General features: G+C 39.7%; 2 protein-coding genes and 1 long non-coding RNA gene across 4 annotated transcripts; 1 reads left to right on the forward strand and 2 right to left on the reverse strand.

Moving 5' to 3' along the window:
- Positions 1-9,186: 9,186 nt before the first annotated feature.
- Positions 9,187-13,881, reverse strand: LOC135632353 (ATP synthase subunit O, mitochondrial-like). The gene is made up of 6 exons (XM_065140858.1): positions 13,694-13,881; positions 13,403-13,450; positions 11,711-11,954; positions 11,131-11,243; positions 10,233-10,319; positions 9,187-9,516 (listed from the first exon to the last, which is right to left on the reverse strand). The coding sequence occupies exons 1-6, from the start codon at positions 13,796-13,798 to the stop codon at positions 9,388-9,390; spliced, it is 726 nt and encodes a 241-aa protein (XP_064996930.1). The 5' UTR covers positions 13,799-13,881; the 3' UTR covers positions 9,187-9,387.
- An 805-nt stretch (positions 13,882-14,686) lies between these two features.
- On the forward strand, positions 14,687-16,252 carry LOC135632730 (protein MIZU-KUSSEI 1-like). Of its 2 annotated transcripts, XM_065141453.1 has the most exons (2): positions 14,687-15,385; positions 15,470-16,252. In XM_065141453.1, the coding sequence occupies exons 1-2, from the start codon at positions 15,235-15,237 to the stop codon at positions 16,078-16,080; spliced, it is 762 nt and encodes a 253-aa protein (XP_064997525.1). In that variant the 5' UTR covers positions 14,687-15,234; the 3' UTR covers positions 16,081-16,252. The 2 variants fall into 2 exon arrangements, with proteins under 2 accessions (XP_064997525.1, XP_064997524.1); XM_065141452.1 differs by having other exon boundaries at positions 14,688-16,252.
- A 2,049-nt stretch (positions 16,253-18,301) lies between these two features.
- On the reverse strand, positions 18,302-19,268 carry LOC135632833 (uncharacterized). The gene is made up of 2 exons (XR_010494801.1): positions 18,862-19,268; positions 18,302-18,781 (listed from the first exon to the last, which is right to left on the reverse strand). It is a non-coding gene; the product is annotated as an uncharacterized LOC135632833 (long non-coding RNA).
- Between the last annotated feature and the right edge of the window lie 78 nt (positions 19,269-19,346).

Below are 19,346 nucleotides of genomic sequence, written 5' to 3' on the forward strand. Positions count from 1 at the left end.
TCGCCGGTGTCTTATAAAGGAGGGAGAACAACCGCGTTTCGTGTGGGTCCACCTCTTCCTCATGACACACAAGCATCGGGGGACGGTGTGGGTCCGATCACACCGTGCAGATTGGAACGCCCGGGACGAGAGATGGGAATATATTGGTCGTTAAACAAAATATAGATGCATGTGGCTATATAATGACGATTACGAAACGAATTTGGGAACGGATCACGTGGTGCAAGTGCAAAACGTGCGTCCGCCGGTGGGGGAAAGCGCAAAAGCGAAGAAGCATCGCACAACCGTCGTCGCCCTCCGAGTCACCACAGACTAACGAGTGGGCGACCGCGTGGCGACACTTAAATCTGTTGAAAAGTCTGCTTCGGTGGCCGGCTCGGATTCAGGAGCAACATCTGCTGGTAATGGACAAAATGCTCCAAATCATTTTTCTGTAAAATAATATTTTTATCAAGACAAACATGAAAAATGACGATTTCATGAGGAATGTTTTTTTTTCCCGAATAGCATCTAATATTTCCTTTTTTGGCAGAGGGTTTTTTTTTATTTCTTATTTTACTCCTCAAAAGATGAGAAATCTTTTTTCCATCATTTTCATGTCTTTGTCTTTGCTAGGCTTAGTTAGATTTCTTCAAGTTGGGTTCAATAAAATTCAAATTGGTTTGAATTTCAACTGACATCAAAAATTTTATTTACATAACTTTAAATAATTATTAAAAAGGTATGTTTAAAAAATAAAATTCAAACCTTTAATATATTTTTTTGGTACAATATTGGCCATAAAATAAACTAGAAATTTGAAAATAAATTGACACTATTTTTATAATTTAAATGATGCTTAAACTAAAAATACATTGTTGTATTAGAATGTCTTCCAATTATTTTCGAAGAATCAAAATATTTATATATAAGTAAATCTTATTTTAACAATAAGGACTTGGATTATATATTTTTATGCCTTCTGGAATATCTTTCTAATTTTTATAATTTTGAAATAAATTTTACATTATTTTCCAATGATTTTTTTCCGAGAATTCATCGAAAAAAAGACAAAAAAAAATTATTTAGAGAGACACATCTAAAATATTAGATGATGACGAATTCACGTATGCTAGATTGAGAGTTGAAATCTCATCCTCTAAGCTCTAAATTATTTGTAAACGAAATATTTAAAGAGACAAAATAAGAGTAAATATTCGATGGTTGACATGCATGCCATGGCAAGAAAGGGTGAAGCCCCCAAAAGATCCTAAATTATTTATTTTTATAGTAAGAAAAGGAAAATAAATGAATTGCTCACAGAAATCAACCAATCAAATACGTTTTCCATGAAAAATACTCATCGGCAAGATTTGACATCATCAACCGTGGCCAACGATTGACGTTCAATCACGGGTCAACCACAATGAACGTTGTTGACTTGACAGAGTGAGATCCACGAGCACAACATAAACGAGCTGACAAAACTATTGTCCAAAGTTCACACGCGAGTTAATCACCTGAAATATGAACGCATGTGCATGGACAAATGTGGATGAATGTTCAAACCAAAGATAAGATCAAGATGTTTTTGTTAACAGCATAAGATTACGACTCACGGGAAGTCAGAAACATAACATTACCGAACAAGAAAAGAAGAGAAAGCGACTGCATCGAAATTGTAGGTATTTGCTTGCTTGTTGTTGAGCTTGTAAGTTGTAATGGACTAATCCCAAGAAAAGTCCCATCTTTTCATATTTTTCCGTAAAATATTTCTTTTTTCGAATTTTCCATATACCGCTCCAAATATTCTTCTTATTTTTTCCACCCGGTCATAGTTTATTTAGGGGACATTTTGGTATTTTATGAGAAATTCAAAGGAAGAAATACTTTATAGGGCCTAATTAGCTATCTTTAATATCTCGATCCGTATATTTTAAAAAGTTATATCAACATCCTTATAATTACGAAAATTACGAAAATGAAACATCTAAGTTTATTTGTTCTAACGACTTTAGTTTTACTGACATAAACATAAAAATAAAAAGTAAAAATATAATTTAAATTTTGACATTCGCTGTCATCGACGTCGACGTAGTTGCTTAACTGCCTCCAATGACGATAAAGTTCATTCTCACCGCGATGCCACTTGCCTCCATAAAAAGTGTGCCACCGATCTCATCACTACCCGTCTCGCACTACTGCAACGATGCTGACATAATTATCAAGCTGCAACTGCGTCGGCATCAATACAGATTGTGGAAACAACAGTAGCGTCTATGACATAGATGATGACCATCTCGATGCTAACCCGTTAGACAGATCTTAGTCTCGATCTGAAACTAGGATAATCGGAGCTCCTATCATTCCCTCAACTATTGCGTCGGTTCTAGCACCATCTCTCGCTGACTAACCCTTTTACCGCTCTGCACCGATGCTGGTGCAATTGTCAAGAAACATCACTCTACATCTGCATTAATGCTAATATAAATACCAAGCTATCCTTTGTTTCTTCAAAGAATTTACTGGACGCTCTGCATCAAGTAAAGTAGATTTTACATTTGTTGACCAATAAGTACTCTTGATTTCTTCACGAAGGATGATGCTACTGTGAGTGAAAGCAGTTGCTTTCTTCACGAATTGTCTTGAGGGACGTAAAGACGGAGGAGAAGTCAAAGCAGCACGTTTGCCTTATCCTATCAGATAATCAAATGTGAATTCTATAGACCACTTCAGCTTCGGGACAGAAGCTTTAGCTCCGATGCCCTTTTCTTTTGGCCACGTTGAACCATCCCTTTCCGTCTCCTTCAATAATCCGAGTAGATAGGTATTAATTATATATTATCCCTTATAATACCTTTAATATTTTGGTCTATATACTTTAAAAAGTTACATTGATATATTTATAGTTACGAAAATAAAATATCTAAGTCCATATATCGTCAATTTTATTAACGAAAATATAAAAATAAAAATATAATTTTAATGTTTGGTGACGAACGATGTCGGTGGTGGTGAACAATAGTGTCATTGGCGTTAACACCAACGTAGTTGCCTGGTCGCTTCTGTGACGACGATAAGGTTCACTCTCACCACAATACCACTTGCCTCCACAAGAAGCGCATCATCGATCTCATCGCCCTTCACCCCGTACTGCTCTGCATCTACGTTGACGCTGATGCAGTTACCTAGTGGCAATTATATCAACGTAAACACAGATGGTGGTGGCCGTAATAGCATCTATGGCAAAGATGATAGTCGTCTCATCGTTAACCCATTAGGCGGATCCTAACTTCGACTCGAAACTAGGGTCATCGAAGCTTCCGTCGCTCTCCCAGCTATCGTATCAGTTCCGACACTATCTCTCGTCAAATAATCCTTTCATCGCTCTACATATATATCAGTGTTAATGTAATTGTCAAACGATATTGTTCTATATTTATATCGATGTTAATGCAGATGTTGAACGATTTTTTATTTTCTCATATAAAGTAGAATTTATACGAAGAATTTACTGGACGCTCTGCATCTAGCAAAGTAGAATTTACTTTTGTTGACCAATAAGTACTTTTGATTTCTTCACGAAGGATGATGCTACTGTGAGTGAAAGCAACTGCATTGTCTCGGAGGGACGTAAGACGGAGGAGAAGTTAAAGCAGCACGTTTGCCTTATACTATCAGATAATCACATGTGAATTCTATAGACCACTTCAGCTTCGAGACAAAAGCTTTAGCTCCGACGCACTTTTATCTTGTCCACGTTGAACCACCCCTTTCCATCTCCTTCAATTATCCGAGTAGCAATAATGGTAGCAGTCCTCAAAACATTGCAGCAGAACCATCCTAAAGTAGAATTCACTACAGAAGCAATGTTATGTATGATATGGGATGATCAAAATTGCAAGACTGAGCACATGTAGATGAGTCTAGATCATGCATTAACAACATAGTTAGATACTAAGTTCAATCCATCACATCACTTTCCATCATCAAGAAGCATTTTGTTTTGGGTCAGTCTCATACTGGACAAGCGTTCTCACTGACTTTACATGAGTCTTCAGGTTGCTCAGAATTCCATGGCACTCTCCTTTGTAGGATCCTTGCAATGTACTCTACTAAGGCACCAACAATGGTTGGTAACAAGTACTAATCCATCTGAGTAATAATCCTAGTTTCAACATACATCACATCGTGTGTGTGAGAATCTGATTTAATCCAAAGAAAAAAAGGAACATCCGGATTCCAGAATCCAGACGATATTGATGACTCATATAGATTTGTTTAGATGGATTATGCGATAATAATAGCAATAATAATAATTTCTTTGTAGAACTTACTGTAGTGGGATTTCAATGCTAATTCCTAACGTTGCCAACACCAGTCTCAAGCCTGGGTAAAAAAGGGGCTGCCTGTATCAGTTTTCATCGACATGAACCTTGAAACTGTCTGGACACTACGGCCTGTCGGTATTACGTTTCAGAGCTAATTCGTTCTAATAGGAAATCTACTATCAATTGATGAATTAACACGTGATAATTGAGATCTAAGTCACGATCTACCCATGAATGAATATTTAAAATAGGAAAACATAAACCTTCTATTATGAAAAGAAATATCATCACAAGTTTCCTTATAATTCATTATGAAAGCAATCACATCTTTAAAGATAATTATAAATTTTTTTCTCATCCATTATGATAAAAAAGATAATTCTAAACTCTCTTCTCTTCGTTTATGATAAGGAAGTAATCACATCTTTAAAGATAATGATAATTCTAAACTCTCTTCTCATCACAAGTTTCTTTATCATTCATTATGAAAGCAATCACATCTTTAAAGATAATTACAAATTTTTTTCTCGTCCATTATGATAAAAGACAATTATAAACTCTCATACTCTTCGTTTACGATAACGAAGTAATCACATCTTTAAAGATAATGATAATTCTAAACTCTCTTCTCATCACAAGTTTCTTTATCATTCATTATGAAAGCAATCACATCTTTAAAGATAATTACAAATTTTTTTCTCGTCCATTATGATAAGAAAGACAATTATAAACTCTCTTCTCTTCGTTTACGATAATGAAGTAATCACATCTTTAAAGATAATGACAATTCTAAACTCTCTTCTCATCACAAGTTTCTTTATCATTCATTACAAAAGCAATCACATCTTTAAAGATAATTACAAATTTTTTTCTCATCCATTATGATAAGAAAGACAATTCTAAACTCTCTTCTCTTCGTTTATGATAACGAAGTAATCATATCTTTAAAGATAATGACAATTCTAAACTCTCTTCTCATCACAAGTTTCCTTATCATTCATTATCAAAGCAATCACATCTTTAAAGATAATTACAATTTTTTTCTCATCTATCATGATAAGAAAGACAATTCTAAACTCTTTTCTCTTCGTTTATGGCAATGAAGTACATCACAAACTTTATAAAAATATAATCTAAACAGAAAAAGAAGAGAGGATTCTCTCCTTTCAACTACTCGAACTCACGTTTAGGGATATCAAATTATTAAGTTGAGTATGAAAGGGATAGGATCGAGAAACCTCCTCCGACTTTTGTCTTCGTACCGGTAATATCTCAAAAGAACAATACTTCCACCTCGGGAATATAATACTTCCATCTTAGAGCTGCTCGACTTCAAAGCCATCTCAAAGCCATCAAAACATTAGCAATATTTTTCTCTCATACCTTCCATATTATATATTTACCTTTCAGTTTATTCACTTTGTAATATAATTTGTAATTACCTAGCTTACGTTAGCAATCTAAAATTACTCTAAGAATTTTTTTAACTTTATATATATATTTAAAATAAAACCTTATAAATGTGATGAGTATTTGCAAACATTAGTCCGATGAGGTATTAGATCGACACGGAAATAAATTAAAATAAGAAAAGGTAAAAAAAAGTTGTACGAAGCCGAAAAGATTCCGACGACTCCATCATCGGACGTGTGAAGAAGAAAACAAACGAGACTCCACCACACGGAGACGGAAAAAAACCCCAACTCACAGAGGTCATCGAAGAAAATGGACGATCAAGAATCGGAAAACAAAAGAGAAAAGACAATATAAAAACAAATACTACGCATTGTGTCAACAAGAATACTATCAAGGAGATTGACATCCTAGCACATAAAATCCTACCGAAAGATCTAGGAAAACAAGAAAGAAGAAGGAACAGAAGAGACATGTCGTACCTCGAGATTGCTCGTCAAGAGGGGAGGGACCTACGAATGTCGACGATGTTACGATCAAGAGCACTAAGAGGGGGGGGCGTAATTAGTACAGTGAAAAACTTTCGATGATTTAAAACGACGTTTGTACGATAAAAACGATTTCGATAATCACTTTAACTTGTGATCAAGCGAGATGCAGTTAAAGTAAAGATATAGAGGCAGTTTGCAGTTAAGATAGAGAACAGAATGTAATTGCAAACCGAAATATGAGTTCCTACGATAAAAGCGATTTCGATATGAAAGCCGATTCGAAAATTACTTTAACTTAGATTAGGCGAAGTGTAGTTAAAGTAAAACTATGGAGGCAGTTAAGATAGAAAACATAAAGTAAATGTAAACCAAGATTTAGAGTGGTTCGGTCAATCTTGACCTACATCCACTTTTGGCTTCCTCCTCCGATGAGGTCACCGATGTCCACTAGAGGCCTTCCTTCAATAAGCGAAGGCCAACCACCCTTTTACAGTTTCACTCTTTTTTATGGGCTTAGGAGACAACTCTTACAGAATTTTCTCTCCTCTCTTGAAAGATCACAACTTGGAAGAAAAGAGGGATGAGAACTTCTAGCCTTTACAACACTTTTGAGCTCTAAAAATCACAGAGTAAGATTGGATTTTCGGTGCCCTATCATGCAGGAAAGGGTGGGGTTTATATAGGCCCCAAACTGGTTTGAATTTGGAGCTCAAAAATGTCATCTCCCGGATTTCCGGGGTCCTCGCGGTATTACCTCCAGACTAGGCGGTACGACCGCCTAACAGAGCTTGAAGACCGAGCTCTAGCGATGCCACTGCCTGATTGGAGCGGTTCCACCGCCCAGTCTCGCTCGGAGACTGAGCCCAAGTGGTGCTATTACCTGACTGGGTGATTGAACCACCCAGCTTTCCTGAGAGACTGAGCTCTTGGGTGGTGCCACCGTCGACCCAGACGGTGCCACCGCCCAGTCTCGCTCGGAGACTGAGCCCAAGCGATGCCACTGCCTGACTGGGCGATTGAACCACCCAGCTTTCCTCGGAGACTGAGCTCCTGGGTGGTGCCACCGTCTACCCAAACGGTGCCACCGCCGGCCAGGAAATCTGGGTCCGAATGGGCTTATCCATTCGGCCTAATTTGGGTCTATCAAGGACCCAATTGCCCCCAGATTAAGTTAATGAGATCATCTCCCATTCCTAGCTTAATCTACATGCTAACTACGATATTTCTTAAGACATTTACTACAACTTACTCCGGTGCGTCAATCGCTTCTTCCGGTGAGCTTCCGAAGAACTTCCGGCGAATCATCCGACGAACCCTTGGCGATGCTCCGGCGGACTTCCGGCAAACTCCTGGACTTGCGACGATCCACTTGGTGAGTTCTAACGAGCTTCTTTGGCAAACTCCTGGACTTCTCGGATTTGTTCCCACAGAACCTCCGACAACCGTCCGGACTTCCGTCGAACTCTCGAACCCCCAACATGATCATGGTCTTGACTCTGGCGCAACTTCTACTGTATGTCTTACTACCATCGTAGTTAATCCTGCACATGTTAAACAAACTTCGATCTAGACAATTAATACTAAGCATTAATCAAGTTGTCCGGCATGTCATTGGTCCCTCGACACTTCATCCGATTCTTCGGCGCATCGTCCTCTTCTGCAGCTTATTACCCAATCGGCCAGTTGACTCCGCAACTCCGATATCCTTAGCGCAATGCCCGCTCTTCTTGGCCTGATGCCCGAATCCACGGCCCGAAGCCTTCTGTCGATACGTCGACCGATTCACCGGCCCAACGTCTAATCTTCTGACATGTTCCTCCAGCCCAACATGATTTTTTCTGCTTTAATTGTCTCATCCTGATCGAAGCATCCTGCGTCACTCAAAACGCAGATTAAAACATAAACACAACTATCAATTGGTTTCATCATCAAAATACGAGATTCAACCGGCGACACCTTGGATCGTCCGTGTATTGTCCTTTTTAGCACCCCATCACCACCGGCGTCGCTCCCCTAATTCCATCAACGGTAACAAATTTGATTCTTTAAGAGTATGGTTGATTGAAGTCCCATCTCAAATATGTATATTTATGATGAACGAACGGTGGATGCGGGGGCATAAGGAAAGATCTAACGGCTCTCGAAACTCACATGGCACAACAAAAATCGGTATGCATGACGCCGAGCTTGCTTCTGAAGCTCTTAACTTGTCACAGGAAGGAACTATATCCAGGGATCAGAGTACTCTCTCTCTCGCTCGCTCTCTCTTCTCTAGCCGCAGGCAAGTTCAAGTATCATTGTTCTTAATGAACAAATTTTGTACCACCCAACCAGCAAAAGATGTATTCATATCCCACTCAACAGTTTACTGATATCTGAAAATATGTTTCAACATACGGGCAAAAACTTCATAGACATTCGATGAACCAAATTTAACAACCAGCAACAGTAAGTCAAGCCATCAGGGAAACTATGTAGTTCCTCTTCAACCAGCAAAAGATGTATTCACATCCCACTCAACAGTTTACTGATATCTGAAAATATGTTTCAACATACGGGCAAAAACTTCATAGACATTCTATGAACCAAATTTAACAACCAGCAACAGTAAGTCAAGCCATCAGGGAAACTATGTAGTTCCTCTTTTAATTTCACCAGCTTACCATGTTTGCCACAATCCGCACCTAAATATTGTGATTTCCTAGCTGCCATTTAGTTTCACTTCCTCTAGTGCATGCATCTAATACTTGCAAAGGTTATTAACGACTACCACTAAAGCAAGAGATAGCAAACCATGTAATCAGTATTTTTCGAGCCCTTCTGCCATAAAACCATGGCTAGCTTGATAATTACATGATCTCTTCACTAATAGTCACTTGGACAGTATTACAACGCCAATAATTGCAGCCTGTCAGTAGGATGTCAATGGGGGAACACACCAGCAATACTTTATGACCTCAAGCGGACAATCATGTAAAATGCAAATTTTCCATGAAGTAAAATATGCTTCATCATTTCAGACACAGACAGGCGAAAAATTATGGAATTTTTGGCAGGCATTGGCCTTGCAATGCAAGGAGCTACAAAAGAGTATGAATATTTTATTTAAAGCAACAAACCACAAAACAGTAGCAGAAGCGAAGGTTGTTACTAGCTGCTGCATCTCGGAGCCACTAGAAATTGTCAAAGTTAATTGGTTCCCTCAAGAACTTTTCCATTTGCTTGGCCCTTGTCTTTATGGACATATCAAAAACCTTCTGGTCAAATTCCACCACCATTCCTCCAAGAATGCTGGGATCAATCTGTACAAACAACAACAAATGAGGGTCCAAAGTCATCGGAAAAAAGCCTATTGAGATAGCATAAGCAAGGAAAAAAAGAAAGTTATGAAGGCAAACAACAGTAAGGTTGATAGTAACCATGATCATCTGACAGTCTTAAATGGAAAGCATTATTTAGAATAGGAACTTTCCAGTTAACCGAAGGGACAACAGAGCATGGTCGAAACTTCCCATCAGTACACCCACTTGAAAGTTTTTTCTAAATGCCTTGTGCACTTTCTACCTATTTAGTCACTGGCAGATAGACAAGTACATCCATGGTGACTCTTTCTTGCTCTCCTCTCAGGGAAGAAATATGAATGTAAGATCATTAGCCAAAAAACAGAATGTCAAATGTGTAAAATTGTAGTACTCGCTAACCGCGAGTGACTAAAATTATTTGCATATCTGCTACAGTTCAACAGACATCCATAATGAATATCCAAGATCCAAATTTCTTTAGACAACGAAAATCACAAAAGGATGTCACACAAATCAAATGTGATGTCATGCCCAGTACAACTTAAAAGCATTATTTATTTAAAAAAAAATCCCATGATCCCAATAGCAAAACTCACCAGTTCTCTTTTCATTCTCTTTCTTATTTTTTTCCTCATCGTCTCTTCTTTCCTCTTTTACATATATAATATAATACTATTGAAGCATTAACAGCTGAATACAGTGGCACAAAAAAGTACCTTTTGTTCAATTCTGATCGATTTCCCTTGTCCTAAAATCTCTTGCAAAGTTTGGTTAAGTTCCTTCTCCTCTTCTGCAGGAAGTGGCTGATGAAGAAAATGTAAAACACATAAATGACTAAATGATTGATAAAATATTAATTTAAAAATATTAAGTAACTGGCATAGAGTTAGTTGCAAATATTGATTTCTGGCAGTTTTATATATCTACTTCTGGTCCCAAAGGGTCAACCTGATACAAAAAAAAATTTACCAATGGCACATAAACCAAAAAGTACAATTCTGAAACATAAAACTTAGTTTATGAATGGTAATTACTATATAAAATTAACATGTGAAGTAACAACCATAAAAAAAAAAGAAAAAGTCAATAATAATAAAAGATTATTTCTACCACTTGATTAGATATTTCCAAAAATTTCTTGGATGAACTAATATCAATCTGGCAACACACTAAGCATGTCAGAAAATTAGATCATGCTACAAGAATCAAACTTGCATTTTCTTTAAGTGTAAAATTGTTGATCCTAAATGACAAATTGCTATAAGATTTTATGTATGAAATACCTCAATGTCAGTAAGCCATAAAATTTATTAGAAATTTTGAGTACAACAATTTAGTGTCACCTAAGCCATAAAACTAGCGATCAGAAGACAACAATGGAGAGATTCTACAGCATTCTTTATTATATCAACTTATCTTAAAGCAAAGGAGCCATGATATTGACAAATATGTTTCCATGCATACAATGAATAATCAAATATAACATGTTTAATATCTAACTAAAGAACAGATATAATGTCTCTAAACTTGCTTCACATCATCTGCAATTTCTTAACAATGGACTTCTAATTGGTTGGTACATATGCAAGTTATGATTCAAAGCAGAACACTTACAATAACTGTTGTGACAATGACTTTCACCTCTCCCCTCTGCGCCATAGTCAACTCAACAAACCTCTTAGCAATGGATTCAATATAGCTGAGTCTTCCATTATCAGCCAAGACAGCTTGTATAATTTAAGAAAAAAAAGGTCAGAAGTAAGATTCATAAAAAAGAAAAGACAACTGCCTTCATCAACATAGTCAATATTCTAGCACATGAACACAATTTTCAGTTAACCAAAAAATAGAAGAATTAATCTGCAATAACAAACAACTTGCAAGTATTTGGTGCTAATATTATACCAGGTAACTTCTAAATATAAAAGATTCAAAAGTTGAGGGGATGCATATTTCAGAATGACAGACATAAAACAATATCATGACCAATTGTATTGTCAAGTCCAACATAGATGTCCTTATAGAATAAATCAATATCATGAACATAAAACAATATTTCAGAATGGCAGGCTTTGACACCGGTATTAAAACAGTTAACTTCTAAATAAAAACTGAGTGCTGTTGTCATGTCCAACATAGATGTCCTTATAGTATAATATATTCAAGAACAATTTCCAAGGAAAAGAGTTGATACCCAAAAAATTCTTAGTGACATCAGAAAAGCCAACATCAGAAAAAATTTGTTGCACAGCCCTCACACGTGTTTCCCTAGGCACTGATAAATCCTCGATGAACTGTGAAAACAAAGGACTCCTTTTTGAAGCCTCTACCAAGTCGAGAATCTCAGATTCAACTTTGTCCAATGTATTTGCCTTGGAGGCAGCAAGAAATAGAGCAGATGCATAATTTCCTGAACCTCCAAATAGTGATAAAGGCACCTGTAATTTCAATATAAAACACTAATTGAAAGTCCATACAGAAAATAAACCTCATCTGAAACTAACATAAGGAAATATTGCAAGTATCAGGAGATATTCACACACTGGGAGAAAACTATAATTTAAAAATACATAAAAATCCAGATAAATTATTCTTCAGTATCTCCTCCTAAAAAAATCAATCCTCCTTTCTCCCTTTAATTAAGAAACCCACAATTAAAAATGGTTTGTAACTCAAAATATGAAATCACTGATGATTATGTTCTTCTAGGATCATAAGTATTTGAGTTCTTTGGTTATACTAAGAATGTACACTTTTCTTCTTGATAAAACACTAACATTGTCCACCCTGTCTCCTCTTGATTCAGTTGTTCCTCACTTCCATTTCTCTGAATATGCATTTATTTCTTGAAGGCATAATTAAATAGCACACATGCTCATTCATATGATGTACAGATACAATTTATCTATCATGTGTTTCATTATTGAATAGAATAGAATAGAATACACATACCATACTGCCAGGACGTTTCTAAAATACAGCAAAAATTGCTGAGAAGAATAACTAACTAATTTGTACAGTCACAGATATCAAAGTATATGTATTGGCATCGAATAGAGATACACCAACAGCTGTATAACCTATGTAGCCATACGTAAAGTAGAGAAAGTTAGGTGGATTATCTTTCAAAACCAGGAAGACAATCGGATGCCCCAAAAATAGAGAGACAAGATAGATTCTTCAGCCAATGGAGACTTAGAAACCAATCAAACAAGGGGCCCCTTTGCTTAATTAGTTGTATTATTGTCTTTGCCATCTAACACCTATGAAAGATAATTTAATGCATCTGCATGTTATCTACTCAAGGAAGTCAAGTAATCCTCTTAAAGTTTCAGTTTTACCTATGTAGGTAACTTTTTAGTTTTAGAAATTGGTTTCACATCCTCGACTAGGATTTAATTTTTCAAGAATGACATCTCTGGAGTTTCTGGCCCCATGAAGATGCAGAGAAGTGTTATTGTCAGTGAATATTGACCTGCTCCCATTGAGCCAAGTGTGGCATTCTATATATGATTGGTGTCACTCGATAGATAGATAATGTAACCTAAGACAATACTTCCACAAGCAAAGTTTTCAGCAAGATACATGGTGCATTAATCAACTAATATTTAAATGAGCTCTGAAATACACAGAAGACATATTCAACTATAATCCCACAACAATCTGCAATTCTCTCTATGCTCATTCAATAAGCAAGCCGTGGAATGCACCGAAAATACAGATGCATCAGATCAGATCACTGATATAGCAGTTCCGAGAAATGGATGCATTCGTCAAAATTGAGCTAATGCTACTTAAAAACATTACACCAAGAAGATAAAAGAAAAGGTAAGCGTTAGTGATATAACAAAAACATTCTAAAATTGTATCGAGGTGTGACCTTTACCTTAACATTTGTAATTGGTTTTGCTTGGGTTGCAAAGGTCTTCAACCCCTGCAAGAAAGGCAAAGATTCGCTCGTTAACTCCACGGTCAAAGCACACCGACGCCCGATTCAAGAAATAACAAATAAGACTACGGGGCGAATTAATCTCGATCTTTCCGACCGAAACTAGATTCGACAACCGCAAACCAAAAGCGCAAAGAATGGATCACGGGAAAGCCAAAAGAATAAGATGTGGAACAGCTAAATGGCAACACAGATCGCGATTACATCTGTTACCAACTTAGGGCTTACAAAGGTCAGATCAGCGGCCGATCGAACGCAGAGGGCCGGCGATTCGACCGCAACGATCTTTCTGAAGAAGGGGAGAGCAGATCTGAGACGCCCTGAGAGAGCCATCGGGAACCCTAATGCTTTCGCCGCCTCCGCCGGAGACCCAAATCGATGCGAGGAGGAAATGGTGTGCGCAAGCGGATCGGTTTGGAGGACTGCAACGATTTATTAAGAGAACAGTGATCCTGACGTGGGGTGTTTCTATCACAATCATGTATGTGTCTCCTGTTATGAGAGACTCAGACGATCCTGCCATGCGACGAGTTTGTTCCATGTAATTATTCAACAACGAATGAAATCATTCGAGTGTTCCGTTCTTGTAATCACCGGCAGTGAGCGGATTCCCGACGGGCTCATCGTTTACACCAAACTGGGCCAAGCCAAATGTTGGCGGATAACAGAAGCCTATATATATAGCCCATGAAGTGTGAGTACGGTGATTTTCCGGTGCGCTCACCGCGGCCGATAGGATGACAAAGTGCCGTCCAAAATTTTCTTTCCAGCCTCAAAACTGTCAAATTCGTGTGTTTTGATTGTGCCATCGGTGACTGGAACAGAAAAACAAAATAATAAATAGAGAATATATCATCGACATCAACGAGTTATCATCATAAATTAAATTATTAATAATATACAATTAATTATAATGTTTTTGAGTTATCATCATTTAAATATAATTCTCTTGCATAATATTTTATATAAATCTAAAAAATTTAGATATTTTCTTTAATGCTTTCTGAAAACCTTAAAAAGAATCCTCTTTAGCTCAAAAATACTTCAATATATATACAAGATATTTAAAAAATAAATTCTAATTATAATGATTTATTTCATTCATGATAATTATTTCTCGTACGCTCGAACCTTCTAGACTCGGGACCGGCGGGACAACCGTGTGATGTCCCTGGTGATCACATGAAGTCCTTGTCAAACGAACAGTTCGAGACGTGTGAGACTACGGTGGACAGCATATGAACTTTACGTCGATACTGACGGCCGAGACGTATTTGCTATAAGAAACCATCAGACGCTCGGATGGTGATAGCTACAGCCAGTGCCTCGGTGCTCGACTTGGCAGTAAAGCTTGCATGCTGACGTCCCAGTTGAGTCGGCCTGGAGCCGACTGTGGCAACTCAAGCAAGCCATTTTCTCTTCTACTCTCATCTGCAGGAGATTGGGAAGCTTGGGAGCAGTCAGGGTTCCCACCAGATTGACTACTTTTACATCTATCTCGTCTTCTTTGGTCTCCCAACGCCTCTTCTCATATGCTCTTGCCGTTAGGTGGGAGCTGGCCACCGGCCCTCGCTTTTGTCAGAATTATGGCGACGATCCCCAGCCTTAAGAGGGCGGCACGCATTTGCATGACATAATGCACTCGCTCATAAATGAGCTCGCCAAGTCAGAGAAAAAAAAAGGAGCCCCGTCTTCCTTTATTCTTCTCTTCCTCTCGCTAGCTTTCACTACTCGCGCTGCTACTTACTCCTCCAGGACAGCAGTCCTTGATGAAGATCATCAACATGGGAAGAACCACTTTCCGTGACTCCTCCTCCTCCTCGTCTAGAAGACACTTCCAGTGGAGGATAAGGAGGTCACCGAAGGAAGGAGGAGGAGTATCAGAGAGGAAGGAGTGGGATGAGGTTGAAGAGAACGCAGGTCTCGGTTTGTTTTCCTCCTCATACTACACTTACAAGAAATACCAGAGTAGCGCCACGCCGACCGCCTCTGTTGCTGCTGCAGCGCCGAAGAGAGCTTGGGCGTCGGAGACTGCCGTGTCGAGGCTTCTGTCGGTTCTGGCGGCCGCAGCTTCCGGTCGCCGGAACCGATCGACAGGGCTTGGAGTCTACGTCACGGGGACGCTCTACGGGTACCGGCGCGGGTACGTCCGCCTCGCCTTCCAGACGGACAGCAAGTCGTGCCCGGTGGTGCTCGTCGAGCTCGCGACGCCCACGAGTACGCTCGTGCGCGAGATGGCGTCGGGCCTGGTCAGGATCGCTCTCGAGTGCGACCGCAAGGCCAGAAGTGGCGGCGGAGGGAAGGCGGCGTCGACGAGGCTAGTGGAGGAGCCGCTCTGGCGGTCGTACATCAACGGGAAGAAGTGCGGCTACGCGGTGCAGCGCAACTGCGGACCGGCCGACTGGAAGTTGCTGAGGGCCGTGGAGCCGGTGTCGATGGGGGCCGGGGTGATCCCGGGCGTCGGAAGCGGTGCCGGCAGCACCGACAGGGACGTCATGTACATGAGAGCAAGGTTTGAGAGAGTGGTCGGGTCCAAAGACTCGGAGGCCTTCTACATGATGAACCCCGACGGCCATGGCAGCACTGAGCTCAGTGTCTATTTGCTCAGAGTCTGAAGAAGATTCGTCTCTGCTTCGTAATGGATCAACTGCTTCCGTTCTCTGTCTTTATGTAGCAGTAGCTTTGTGTTGGGGGGTGAGATCGAGTTGCTACTTCACTTTCCCGGTGTTGTATTATGCCCTTCTGTGTTGTTTTCAATCCCAAATCTGTGGAATGAGGTGGCTGTTTCGAATATCTGCTTCTCACTGTTCTTGGTTGAATGACGACACACAAGCCAATCCTACTCACTTGTTAAAGATCTCTATCTAATCCAATTAAAGATCAACCAGATCCAAAGATATTTATCACGAACACATATGTCACTGGGCATGATTCTAAACTACCACGCCTAAGTATTTAATGGCGCGATTTCCGTAGAAGATTCCAACTTGCCTATTAGGAAATGTAGAAGTGAAGTATCAGTTAGTTTCTTCGCTTTGGGATGTCGCAAGCATCATCATCACAATTGTGGTAGCAATTAGCACTTAGCGTTGAGGGGTTACAGTATTAACGTCACGGTCACAATAACACACGTTCACGTCAGCCATTTTGAAGGCTATTCTTTCACCAAATAAATGCAATTTAAAGTGATTCTCTTTCAGCAAACATGCTCTGTTTTCATCATGACTGGAATAGTTGAGATGCTTTCAATAAAGGATCATATTTGTGATGATAGTTTAAGAATGCCTCCAGTGGTTTAAATGCTTTCTCTAAAGTAGGATGTGTTTTTCTTCTCCAAAGAGGGCCCTCTGTTGATATGCTACAAGCACCAGCTTGGATCAATCATGCCCTACTTTTGGAATGATTTAGTATGGATTTAATCCATTCTTTAAGGGGAATCACAAACAAAGCTTGGCTCCATTACCCTTATCAGCTAACATACACCACGAATTGCTGTCTCCGGCTGAAGCCTCATCCTCCTCCTCTCTCTCTCTCTCTCTCTCTCTCTCTCTCTCTCGCAGCCTTGGAGGGAGGGACATGAGCGTGACTGTGTTGGGCACAACTGAGACAAGCAGATCTGAGGGATTCCTCCTCGTTTCCTGAGCTCGCCCTATCCTCACATTACAGTCTTTAACGAAGGGTTTCATATGGTTACTCTTCCATGAGCATGTGTGGAAAAGGAGAACAAAAGATATATATATATATATAGAGAGAGAGAGAGAGAGAGAGAGAGAGAGAGAAAGGAAGGTGGTACTGAGGAGGCTTGGCTTCTCGAGGTTAGGAGTATTAATATAGGCTTTGAAATCATTGCCACACGCACTGAAGCATGCAGAATGTGATGCTGCTTTGTGGAATGCTCGATTCCCAGCAAAGTTGCATGCGCCTTTGCATGAAATGCTAAGTTGCATGCGCCTGTGGAGAAAAAAGAACATGTATGTAGTCTGATATCGATTCGATCGAACCAAAGTCGAATCGAAATTGAATCAATCCAGAACCAGAATAGAAATGGTAATTTAGAACCGAATCAAAATCTACTTTTGATATTTGAAGTTGCAGTGAAACTCATGAAAAGTCACCATGTCATTGGTGCAAATAATTTTCATTGAATTTTCAAGCTTGCAATTCGAGTCTACACAACAAAAAATGGAGACTAATCTTAATATGATCCATGGTGTCCTAAATCAGAGGATAAAGAGCATGCTAAAACAGAGAGTGAAGCGACATTAATGAGGTGCTAACCTGAGATTTACATTACTAGAAATTTTCCATATATAAATTGTTGGAAAATTACTTATATATCATCAAATCATTAGGTTAAACCTGTGGAGTGGCTGTGATGTTTAACTCCATCCCCCAAGAAATCTGTGCTCGTTTGTTCTACCTGCTTGCCAGATTCACATTTACTCTGCTCTCGAATTCTTGTCCTCCCCAGGAGGATGTCAATCTACCTCATCACATCAGCTGCTGCCGGAGGTAATTAAGTTGATAGGCATCGCATTGACTTTGATGTGCTGTTTGTTAAACTTACAATCATACGTAGTTGTTGGCCTCCTTTTAGGTCACAACAGTAGGCAAACCCTAATTCTGGAACCACATCGAGTTCCGAATTTGTAGCATGTGTTTTGACTCGCACACCTACGCACTGACTAATTTGCGCCATGGTGATGCAATAGAAACAACGAAGTCAGCACCCGTATCTATCTGTGTAAGATGCAACAGATGTAGACTTTTAAGGTCGTGATGTAGCGATCTTCATCGATCACTGCCATCTGATCGCGATCGAAAGAGAGAAGAACATGTATCAAAAGCAAATCCCAACTTCTAATGATCATGTTATCTTTTTAGGTACAGAAGAAATTAACTTTCAACTCAGTCAAACACTGAGCTGTGTCTTCTTCATCTCCGAAAAGGTTTACAGGAACCGAGTGTTCAGTTCAAAAAGCTGAATCATGGCAATGCATCAAGTTGCGACGTTGAGATGCGTATGAGCCACATTCTTGGTTTGGTGGGCGGGAGAGCATTTGCATGATCGGCCAATCTGTATGAACAAGCTGCTATGTCATGCCGGGTCAACTGGTTAAGGTGTCCTATCACTCATCCATCCATCATCTTCATCAACAAGCTTTAGAAGTCAATGCTCAATAGTGGAGCAGTTATTAGCTATGCCTCCTGGCCAGTAGCATCATTCCACTTCTCCTCTGATGATACATCGAGTCTCAACCTAAATTGTCCTCCGTCTCCAATCTTATGATCGAGCCGACAGAAATCAAAGCGAACCTGTAGAGTTTGGAGCGAGTGACATAAATGATATCAAGTGTCAATTATCTGGTGATGATCGGAAAGAAGTAAAAGCGTACATCAAGGAGAGGGCATTCGATCACTAGGAATGGAGTTGTGCCGCTTCGACGGCGCCGACGGCGGTACTGGGATTCCCCTCGGAAGGAAGTTGAACGTGCTGCTCCAAGGGACACTATGAACTGTGTGGTGAACTCGGCGGAGGAGCTCGTCAGGTGGTCGGTCACCGGCGGGAACCTCTCTTCTGATGGAGCAGGCGCTGCGTGGGCCATGAAGAAGAAGAAGCATAAGAAGAGAGAGGAGAAAGCGAGGAGAGATGCATGAGGGAGGAGGTAGAGGAGATTTGGCAGGAGAAGCCATGAGGAGAGCCTCCTTGAGGTATGGAATATGAGAGGGATGTGGTGCAGGACCGGTTATTATGTAGAATGGGAAGGGGGGAAGCTACGTGTGAAGAGGAAGACGATTGAGATCCAAGAGAGACTGTTCCAGAGTTGGAAAATGTCAAAGGAGGATCTCTATGCTGACAGTGGAACCGCAACGTGGGCCG

The sequence above is a fragment of the Musa acuminata genome, chromosome BXJ3-3 (genome assembly GCF_036884655.1).
Source record: "Musa acuminata AAA Group cultivar baxijiao chromosome BXJ3-3, Cavendish_Baxijiao_AAA, whole genome shotgun sequence".
Taxonomy (NCBI): domain Eukaryota; kingdom Viridiplantae; phylum Streptophyta; class Magnoliopsida; order Zingiberales; family Musaceae; genus Musa; species Musa acuminata.

Bases quoted from the DNA above. Each gene is read 5' to 3' on its own strand.
- LOC135632353 (XM_065140858.1), bottom strand. From the start codon at position 13,798: ATGGCTCTCTCAGGGCGTCTCAGATCTGCTCTCCCCTTCTTCAGAAAG. The intron at 10,320-11,130 runs GTAAGTGTTCTG...TTTCTTCATCAG, and splicing joins TCATTGTCACAACAGTTATT to CCACTTCCTGCAGAAGAGGA. The intron at 9,517-10,232 runs GTACTTTTTTGT...TTGTTTGTACAG, and splicing joins CGATCAGAATTGAACAAAAG to ATTGATCCCAGCATTCTTGG.
- LOC135632730 (XM_065141452.1), top strand. From the start codon at position 15,235: ATGAAGATCATCAACATGGGAAGAACCACTTTCCGTGACTCCTCCTCC.